The following is an 11,618-nucleotide window of genomic DNA, read 5'->3' as shown; positions in this document are numbered from 1 at the left end:
AAGTTCTAAATTTCAATAATAAATTTCACAACTCCAACATCAAAGTGGACGTGCCGGAGTGGTTATCGGGCATGACTAGAAATCATGTGGGCTCTGCCCGCGCAGGTTCGAATCCTGCCGTTCACGTTCTTAATGTTATTTTTGTATAACATTTCATGGCTTTTTAACAAAATAGTGTAAAATTAAAGCTTAAATATATTTTTTTTGTTTAATTACTCATTTGGTCCCTATAGTTTCATCATTTATACATTTTAGTCCTTATAAATTTAAAGTGATTTATTTTAGTCTCTATAATTTACGTTTTAATTCTATTTTAGTTCATGTAATTTGAAAATAATTTTTTTATTCCTTATCATTTGCATTTTAATTCTCGTTTAAATCCTACAGTTTGAAAGTGATCTTTTTAGTCTCTGTATTTTATATTTTAAATCTCTTTTTAGTCCTTACCATCAAAATATGAATAATATTATTAATTATAATTAACTAAAAACATATTAGTAAGTAATTCGTAACTAATTTATCGCAAGATAATTTGTAATAAAAAAATAGTTGATAATTTATAACTAATTTGTAGCTAATTATTTTTATATTTTTTTGTAATAAAGACTAAAAGATAATTAAAATACAAATTATAAGGATTAAAAAAATTATTTTCAAACTATAGAGATTAAAAGAAAATTAAAATATAAACTATAAGGACTAAAAATATCACTTTTAAACTATAGGAACCAAAAGAGAATTAAAATATAAACTATACAAACTAAAAAACTATTTTCAAACTATAGAGGATACAAGGTACGAATTGTGAAGTTATAGGGACCAAATAAGTAATTTAACTCTTTTTTTAAATATGCATCTTTTCAAGACGTATTTGTTATCATTTTTTTATTACATTTCATGTGTTTTTAACAAAATATTATAAAATTAAAGTTTAAATATATTTTTTGGTACTTTGAATATACTTTTTATATTACCACCCAATTTTTTTTATTTGGGATTGTTTTGATTTTGAGGACAAAGAGAACATAAAATTTTGGGGGAGATTGACTTGAGGAAGAAAGAGATATTTTAGACCTTTCATTAATAATTATTAAAAAAAAAGTAAATGATGTTAAAACTTATGAGAACCAACATAATATTAAGTGTGTGACACTTTGTCTATTTTGTTATCATTTAACCCACAAATACCAATGATAGGTATAAAAAATATTACAGATATAAAAGGAAAATAAATAATTTAGGTTATGAAAACATATATTTAAATCTAAAATTAAAGAAAAATTACAGAAAAATGAAAATAAAAAACAATTCATCAATGTAATGTTGTTTTTAATGCGTAGACTACGGTACAATCGTATTAAATAAAGACTTTGATTATGCAACCAAAACAAAATAAAGACTTCGATTTAAAGATTTTTATACGATGAATCAATTAGAAATCATCTAATATGTATTTTTAAAATAATATTATAAAAAATAGAAAATTTATTTGAGTTAAATACTTGCATGTAAATTTAGTTTTATATCATAATCACTCACAAATCATGTAAATCATTTTTGTAAAAGTCAATAATTATATTATATATATATATATATATATATATCAATTTTTTATTAGATAATCATTCCAATATATATATCATCAATACATATAGTGTTTATCTCAAATGATGATTTACAGTTGAATAACTATAAAAAAAAAAAAAAACACTTTTACACCCTTGTTGTTTACACAGCCACAATTATGTTTACATGTGATGCAATCACAATAATTCAAAAAACCTTTATGTTGTGGTTGCAATTGTGGTTGTGGGTTGCAATTTAAAATTATAATTATCATACATATGAAAAATAAATTATGAGATGAAATAAAATATGCAATTGAATAAACATAAAAGTATCTAATGAGTAGAAAAGAGAACAAAACATAAGAAAGAAACTATCCAATAAAAAAAACTAAATACATATTGGTACCAGAGTAACTAAATAACATCTCACAACCAAAACTAAATATGAGAAAAAAAGGGAATTAACACACAATATTTTAACATGAAAAATCTTCAACGAAAAAAGGAAAAAAAAACAAGACCAAAACTAAGAAGAGATATTACAACTTCTCTAAAATATAAGCAGAGAACAATTATGCATTGTCTCTTATAATAAGAAATATACCTCTCTATAAGATAGGAGACACACTCAGAGAACTCTCTTACGTTTTCTCTCTTAGAATGAGCCAACCTAGGACACCATGGATTCCGACTAAGTCAAGTTGATAAAAAATAACTTACATCGTTTATAAGAAAAAATTGACCCTTGAGTTGAACTTATAGTGAGTCAGGTTAGCCCACTTTGCTTTCACCTTAATGTTTTATTCATATGTCATAATTCAATTATCAATGAGTGTTTAGGTTGTGTTTGTTTTTGTTGTATCATTTTATTTTATTTTAGTGCAATCGTATGTTTCCCATATTCTTATGTTTTTGTTGTATTATTTTCAATGATACATTTTTTTCTATTTTGGATGAACTAACTCGTTTAATCCACTAAGGTGGCTTTTTACAAACTCACCAAAAAATGAATCGGGTTATGTTAACCTACTTTTCGAGTAATCCATGATAAGTTAGGTTGACCCACTTTGACGACTCTACTATTTATAAGAGTAACATTCTTGTTCCTCCATCCAACAACCACCTAAATTGAAAATAAAAAAGACTAACAACAATAGCAACCAGAATTCCAAAAATCAAAGTAAACATGCACACACGAACACGAGATTAACAAGGTTCAACAAGTATACTTATGTCATCAGGAGCAAAACGACTATTTCTATTATTCGTTTGACAAATATGGCTATGATCTCATTTTGTTCTGCTACACTACACTCCAGCATCTTCTCATCGATATGCACAACAAAAACTATTATATTCGTACGCTTTGCCTCTGTTTTTATTTCTATTTTGAAAACAAAACAATCAAACCATATGGTATACTTGTATTAAGTTTACTTAATGGATATGTAACATTATGTAATCTATAATCATCTTGTTACATGTCAATTTCATATGTAGTATGAGTCTATTATTTTTTCCTCTTTTATCAATTCTCTCTCTTTTTCTTTTTATCTCTCATACTTATCTAGTGTGCAAACACATTATTATAACACATGATTTATAATCTTATAAAAAGTTTGTAAGGCGTGACCTTTGTTACTATACTGGTAACAAGTATTAAACTAATTTATTTCTTCTTGTTGTTGTAATTTAGATGCATAACTTATTTTTATATATTAGAAAAATGGCATGTCAATATTGTTAAAATACAATACTAAAAATAATATATGATGCATAATTTATTTTTATGTTAAAAAAGATATACAAATATTATTAAAGAACAATGTTAAACGCGAGAGAATGAAATGAAATATAGATGATGAAATTCAATTGTTTACTTGAAGTAAACTAATAGCAATTTTAATGTCAGATCTTGAGTTCAAAATTTGATTTTCAATAGATTCACTATAAGAGAGTCAAGTTCTCCATGCTAGAGGATGAGGTCTTCCACAAAATTCCTCAAGATTTGCACCCTTTGTTTTCCTTCATTTTTTATTTTTCTTTCATTATTATCATTCATATTTTTCTCTCCTATCTATTTTCTACTTAATTAACTAATAATCCAATCTATAAAACAAATTCCAAAACTCCAACTCTAAGGCTCCGTTTGGGGTATTTTTTATTTCATGTGTTCAAAATCTTAAAAATTAAAACTAGTTTTTTGTTTAAAATTTTAGTTTTGATTTATTTTTTCCAAATTTAAAAGTTATTGCCGATTTTAGAACAATTCATCTTAAGTATGTTTTCATCTTCTTCTCTTCACTTGCCAAGAATAAACATGTTCTTCTATGGCAGCGAAACTTGTTAGGCCTATCTTGTAAATCTCAAGGGTTTCTGAGATTAACAATTATAAGAAATCAATAGGATCTTGAAATATATGATTCTCACAAATAATAGATAAACAATGTACACCTTTTTTCATAATAAGATTTCTCTTGGTGCACTTTGATTCCTTAAAAGATGAGAGAAACAAAATTTTGCTTCCTTGACTATTATTTCTATCTCTCTAAATTCGTGATGATTAGGGCTTAAAGAAAACACTTTTGTTAGAGAACATTGTTTTACGTTAGTGAGTATTCAGTTCTTTATAACCATTATTGTTGTCAAGTAACAGTTATTTCTAGACATTTTTCATATTTAACCCAATTAAAATTTAATTTTTAATTATTAATCATTTATTTATTAGCCTTTACCTAAATCACATATCTCTCACATCAAACATTAATTCTAACATATCTCACTTCAAGTTGGTCCAAAACCTTTGACAACCTCTGTAATTGGAGTGTCCATCTCCTCTGAAACACCATCACCGTCAACCTCGATGCGAAGGATGTAAAAGTGTTCCTCGGTCTCGTGGTAAGGTGTTTTCTTTGTACTTGTAAAAAGAAGAAGAAGCCTAATGCAACAACGGTGGTTAGGTGGTTACCAACACTGGGTGGGGTTGTCAAGGAACGAGACTAGGTGGATGGGCATCAGTAATGGCAAGGTGGGTGGCTTGTGATAAGGTATTTTTCTTTGTGCTTGTATAAAGAAGAAGAAGCCCAATGCAGCGATGGTGGTTGGGCATCAACAATGGTCAGGTGGGTGGCCACACAACTGAATATAGTAGAAACAAAAATTGGTGATTTGTCTTGTTTTGATGAAAGAAAATAGAGAAAAGAAACATTTTTTTTTGTTTTTAAAAACTGATATGAAAGTGTTTTAAAATTGGGTGAAAAACCATTATGATCCCACTTTTATCAAACAGGTTTTGTTTTTAAAATTAGGTTAAATTACTCATTTTGTCCCTATAGTTTCATGATTCTTACTTTTTTAGTTCCTATTTTGAAATGGGTCTTTTTAGTCCCTATAATTTACATTTTAATTCTCTTTTAGTCCTTTTAGTTTTGAAAATGGTCTTTTTAGTCCTTATAGTTTCATGATTTTTACCTTTTTAGTCCCTATAGTTTTCAAATTATAGGGACTAAAAGATAATTAAAATACAAACTATAAGGACTAAAAAAAGTATTTTTAAACTATAGGGACTAAAAGAGAATTAAAATGTAAATGATAGGGACTAAAAAAACTATTTTCAAACTATAAAGACTAAAAAGGTAAAAATCATGAAAGTATATAGACCAAATGAGTAATTTAATCTTAAAATTACATTTCAACACCAAAAACTAAAAATTTGTAAAAACTTCAAATATGACTTAAGTAATGTGTGCTTATATTAAAGTATGCAAAATTAATTTTATATGAACTCTACCTTGTTGAATTGATTTTAGTTAAAGTGTGTATAAATAAATTAATTTATGTTTTAAAATATTTACACGAAAATTTATTTTATATTATAAATCTTGTTTGGATAATTTGATAAAAGATACACTTAGATATAAAAATTATTAATATGGATATGTAATTAACACTGAAGTAATTACACTAATATAGAAAACACATCGATTTATAATTATATATGATTTATCATGTAATTGGTACATCAATATGATAAAAAATATTATATTGACATGTATTATATTTTATAATATGATTGTTCAAAATATATAAGATATATACAATGATAACATTGATGTTGATTTTGATGAAATGAATGAAGAGATTTTAAATATTGATTATATACATACAAGAAGATTGCAAATGTTTTTTATTTTGTTGCTTATGAATTTATGTATTTTTCATCTAATTAACTTTATTCATAAATAATTTTTTTAATTATTATTATTTTCTATTTTTTAAAATTAAATATTTCTTAATTAAAATGTTTATAATTAGTTGCTTAAATTTGATTTAAAAATAATTCATAAAAAATAATTTAAGGGGGATCCATTATGAGATAAAAAAAAGTCCCAATATCTGAAATTAGAATCTATCACTAAAGCAAAAAAGAAAAAAAAATTGGTACACATATGACATTACAAAATTCGCCAAAAAATTATCCAAAATCTTAAAATTAGAATTATTATTAAAGATGCTCTTAAAATTACTTTTGTGAGACTCACCAAAACCAAATTATATTTAGTTTAACATAATCCAAATCGCATGAGTTGTTTAACTTTTTACTTAATCCCTAATTTATTTGGATATTGACTTGGATTTACATTTTAAAAAATATAAAAAAATTGAAGATATTTTTTTTATAAACTCCGTTAATTTATAAAGGTACTTAGTATTCTTATAATTATGTTATATTATATATGGGTGTGTGTAAGAAAAATATGATAATATTACAACGTAATAAGAAAAATAATAATTTTATATTAATTTTCCAATTTTTATAAAAATAAATAAATAGATCCCTCTATTAAATTCTCAACTTGCAAGAGATTCCTTGCCCTAACGTCAATTCCCATCACTTTTCAGTAAAAGCATTCTTCCTCTCAATCCACTTGTTTTCACTCCTAAACGACAACGTCGTTCATACACTTCTTCTGCAAACAAAAAAAATTCCCGCATTAGGGTTTCCTTTCTCCGGCGACAATGGAGGTAGCTGCGAACGCGCGGAACCCCGCCGCTAAGCGAAAATTCGACGACGCCGTTTCTAACGGCGTCGCCGCCCCCGCCGACGTCGATCTCTCCCTCCTCGAAGCCATCGAGAAGTCGCAGAACGCGGTCGAAGCCCTCGATCTCCGAGCCCTAAAGAAGCACGTGCTCTCCTTCGAGCGTCGCCTGAAGGATAACATCGAAGCGCGCCTTAAATACCCTAACCAACCGGACCGCTTCGCCGATTCCGAAGTAGAACTCCACGAAGAGCTTCAGAAGCTGAAGGTCCTCGCCGGCGCGCCGGAGCTCTACCCGGACCTCGTCAACCTCAACGTGGTTCCCTCCATCGTCGACCTCCTCAACCACGACAACACCGACATCGCCATCGACGTCGTGCAATTGCTCCAGGACCTCACCGACGAGGACGTTCTCGACGACAACGACGACTCCGCTAGGGTTTTGGTCGACGCGCTTGTCGACAACAGCGCGCTCGAGCTCCTCGTGCAGAACCTGCACCGCTTGAACGATTCCGATCCCGACGAGAACGCCGCCGTGTACGGCTCCCTCGCCACGGTGGAGAATATGATCGAGGTGAAGCCCGCGGTGGCGGAGCTGGTTTGCGAGAAGACGAAGTTGCTGAAGTGGCTTCTCGGGAAGATAAAAGTGAGGGAATTTGACAGTAATAAGCAGTATGCTTCCGAGATTTTGGCGATTTTGCTGCAGAGTAGTACTGTGAATCAGAAGAAGCTGGGACAGATGAATGGGGTTGATGTGGTGCTTCAGGCTGTGGCTATGTATAAGTCTAAGGATCCGAAGAGTTCCGATGAGGAGGAGATGTTGGAGAATTTGTTTGATTGCTTGTGTTGTTTGTTAATGCCGTTGGAGAATAAGGAACGGTTTGTAAAGGCTGAAGGGGTTGAGTTAATGATAATTATTATGAAGCAGAAGAAATTGGCTTATGGGTCGGCCATTAGGGCGCTTGATTTTGCTATGACGAAGTACCCGCCGGCTTGTGAGCGTTTTGTGGATGTTTTGGGGTTGAAGACCGCGTTTGCAGCTTTCATGGGTAAGGCAAGTGATGCTACAACTTAACACTGTTGGTCCTTTGCAGAATTGTTGAGAGTGTATCCGGTGCTTGTTTTTGAATTGTTGTTATTGGTGTTTGTGAAGGATTATGCTGTTACTTTTGGTTTGTTCGAATTGCATTGTGTTTGCCTTTTGCTTGTAAATGGATTATTCTAGAGAAGTTGTATTTTTTTATGTGTAGATTCCTTTAAGTAAGAAGAACAAGAAAGAAAGGTACCAAGAGGATTTGGAGGAGCGCATTGTGTCACTGATTGCGTCATTATTTGGTAAGCAGGCAAGTGAAATTTATTTGAGTTTGAACTTAGGATGTCTTGTTTGGCAAGCGACTAAAGTTTCCTGATTGTATCCATAATTAGTTTTGTTTGAAATTTATTATGGTCAAGTTGCAGTTGCTCTGCAAATACACTGTGTGTCCTGCATTTTACTGGGTATGATCAATCTTAGACATGAAGGAGGATTATTGCTTTAAACGGGTTACTGAGAATTTGGTTTTTAATAGAGCCTAATTACATCACGCCATCTAACCAATCTCACCTAGTGGGTTAATGCCTGGTTGTTGTTTGTGAAGGTGTCTTCAGCATTGTTGCCTATGTCTGGAACGTGGTACATGCCTTAATGAGATAAGAATATTTGGCCATCTGTAATGGAAATTACATTAGTAGGAATATAAGCTGAAACATCTCCCGATTGAGTTTCAACTATTGGTTGGTATATATTGCATTTTATTTGTATATGCCAAATTTTTGAATTGTTCAAGTTACACTAAGAGAATCCAGTCATGAAATTGAATATGCATTGCAGTGCCACTTAGACATGAATGTGTATACCACTGTTATCAATATCATATGATTCATGATACTACTTGTGTGATATGATACATTTCGGGTGACTGGCGATGCGAGTCTGGTGCTGACTCATTTTGGCGCTTGAATCACAGCATGAATTGCAGAAATCATATGGTTCAGGCCTAATAATCTGATTCTACCACAACTGGGTCACGCATCTTAACTGGGTTAGGTCATTCACAACCTGGTTCCGAAAACCCTGAATTTTTTTTTCCCAAAAAATTAGTAGATAAGAGAGTGAATCAGCTGATTCTTCCCCTCCGATCAGACCGAGGGTGGCCCATTCTTCATGTGCATCTCTTTTGCCTATTTCTTGTTCTCTTCTTTGCCTCTCCCTCACTTTTTTTTTGTGTATTTCTCTTTCCACACAATTTTACTGCAGGTTCTGGTCATTGTCTGCCACTACACTTGTGTTCCTCTTTCCACACTATATATATGTTTTGACTTTTGATATGTTTCTTTATGATAAATTGCTCCTAGATTTATGTTTGAGTTATTGATCATGAATTTGTGCTTTTATTTATCTTTGCTAGTTGTATATCCTGTTTTTTATTATTGGATACAGTTCAATTCATGATGCAGAAAGTAGGCCTTCTGATTCATGATTTTAATCTCGATTCAACTACTGTGTATACTTATATCATATTTGATATTGAACTTCAGTGCTCTATATTTTTGCCAGGTGGAATCTTGAGGGGTTCTAGGAGAGAAAGATTATTAAGTAAATTTGTTGAAAATGAGTGTGAGAAGATAGACAGGCTAATGGAACTATACATCAGGTAGGTTGGACTTGTTATCTCCTCTTTGTGAAGTTTATGATTATTGAACTTGGAAAATGTTAACTAGTGCCCTACTAGCACTGGTTAAGGAATCAAAAGTAGAAAGTTTTTATAGTGAAGTTGCATTTAATGTTATCGATGCACCTCCATCATGATTTCCAATAAAAAACTTCTATTTATTGATTTCATAAACTATGCACTCAGCACTCTTGTTAGACTACATCTTTCTCTGTATAGAATTGTAAAATTTGTGGTAGTAAGCTCTTGATTTAAAGCTTATATTCTCATTTGAACATGCTGTGTTTTCCCTCTCCAGATATTCAGATAGAGTCAAAGCAGAAACTGAACGGTTGAATCAAGTTGAGCTTGATGACTTGGAGGTAGTTGACTTATTCTGCTTCTACATTTCATATTGAAATAACTTTTTTTTTTATCACATTCTAATATTTCTGTATTTTGTAGATGGATGAAGATGAAAAATACAACCGTAAACTAGAATCTGGACTATATACTCTTCAGGCAAGATTTTTTTTACATACACTAACTGATTCTGAGAAATGACATAGGTGTAGTTTTTTGCTGTTATATGAACTCATCCATAATTACTTTAACAAATGGATGTCTTCTATGATTTCTTAGGAAACTTTTGTTCTTTGTACATAATCAACTGTATTACCAAATGGATTTTATAAAGGTTTAGTTTCTTCCCATTTCAAAAATTGCATTTAGGAAGAATTTTAGTAAACACCAGTGGTTCTTGTACTAGCATCATCTTAGGAAACATTTGTTCCTTGTACATAATCAACTGTATTACCAAATGAATCTTATAAAGGTTTAGTTTCTTTCATTTTCAAATGGAATTTAGGAAGAATTTTAGTAAAAAAAAGGTGGTTATTGTACTAGCATCATGTTTGTAGAAGCAGATACCAGTTTTACAGCACCTGTTGTGCACTGACAATTTTATATATGTTCCTGCAGTTGATTGCTGTCATTTTGGGTCATCTTTGGTGCTCAGAGTAAGTATTTGCTTCTATATATTGGTAATGTCAAGACCTTTGATGTATATGTTTTTCACCAGACTAGTGTTGATAAATATTGTGTTCAGGCATCCACAAATGAGAGGGAGAATTGAACTACTTCTCAAGCAGAACAAACTTAGTAAGAAGCATATCAAGGATATACTTCAGGTATATGCCCTCAAAGACTTATTAGTATTCAGTTAAGAATGAAATTGATTATCCCTTAGCGCAGTTTACCTGTCCTTAAAAGGTTGCAACCTTGTACTTAAATTTTGGTAATTTAATTATATTCCCTTTTTCTACACCTGACCATGCTTAGCTTCCCCACTTATGATGTGTTTGAATGATTCAGTGCATTACTCCTAGAAGCCCACTATTTTAAAAAAGAAATACCAGAGGCTCAAATCTATTGGAATTTCTTCTATTTTTCAGGAGTATCATGACAATATTGGTGACCTTGATGGACCGGAAGAGAAGGAGAGAGCACAGACAAAAATTCAGAAGTTCATAACGGCATTATAATTAGTGTAAGACACAAACTTCAATGGAAGTGACTCAAGTAATTCATTTTGCATGTAAAAGAGAATAGATTAGTCAGGGTAATGGAGAAGGAACACCGATCTGCAAATGTCGTTGAGATCATAGCCATGTAGTGGGCTTTTCACACAACTTCTTAATGTAGTTATATTGGATATTAGTTTTTTCCTTTGGTGGGGTGTCATGAATGTTGTTCCTCTATAAAGCAATTTCAGTCCAATAGGGATACTTTAGTCTTTCGCTGTGTATTTTCATAGGTGTAACCTGAAATTAACCTCCACACTAAGAGTGTTAGTTAAAGTTTTCCTTGTAGTCAGTTTGACATTTTAACCTTTTAACATTGTGGAGGCGTAGGAAAGAAGTTGAGTTTCTTAGCAATCTTAGTTTTTTATATTTGGTATTTTTTTATAAAAAAAAAGTAAGATTCCTTGAAAACAATGTTTTCAGGAATGTTTTTTAATAAGTTTTTCATTAAAACTTTTCAGTGAGAATTTTACTCTCAATTTAATTTTTATTTTATTATAGTAAAAATATAATGTTATTTTTATTAATGTGATAAATAATTAAAATAATTAATAAAAATGATCATGTAACTCTTATTGCCAAGAAAGTTATGGAAATATTTTTCATGTCAAATTAAATAGATTTTATTCAATTTTCATTAATCATGATTTTTGGGCATGAAAAAACTTTTTTCCAATTAAATGCCTCTTGTAGGTAAATTTGGCTGGGATTATAATATACATATGCATGATACATTGC

At 30.8% G+C, this 11,618-nt stretch overlaps 1 protein-coding gene and 1 non-coding gene across 2 annotated transcripts; both read left to right on the top strand.

Moving 5' to 3' along the window:
- Nucleotides 1–44: 44 nt before the first annotated feature.
- TRNAS-AGA lies at nt 45–126 on the top strand. Its single transcript has one exon. It is a non-coding gene; the product is annotated as a tRNA-Ser (tRNA).
- Nucleotides 127–6,437: 6,311 nt separating this feature from the next.
- Nucleotides 6,438–11,172, top strand: LOC114396448 (beta-catenin-like protein 1). Its single transcript, XM_028358424.1, has 8 exons — nt 6,438–7,661; nt 7,858–7,942; nt 9,204–9,300; nt 9,617–9,680; nt 9,763–9,819; nt 10,279–10,316; nt 10,406–10,487; nt 10,752–11,172. Exons 1-8 carry the CDS (start codon nt 6,588–6,590, stop codon nt 10,839–10,841), a joined length of 1,587 nt encoding a protein of 528 aa, XP_028214225.1. The 5' UTR covers nt 6,438–6,587; the 3' UTR covers nt 10,842–11,172.
- Nucleotides 11,173–11,618: the final 446 nt, after the last annotated feature.

The sequence above is a fragment of the Glycine soja genome, chromosome 18 (genome assembly GCF_004193775.1).
Source record: "Glycine soja cultivar W05 chromosome 18, ASM419377v2, whole genome shotgun sequence".
NCBI lineage: Eukaryota > Viridiplantae > Streptophyta > Magnoliopsida > Fabales > Fabaceae > Glycine > Glycine soja.
This window is presented reverse-complemented; position numbering and strand designations above follow the sequence as displayed.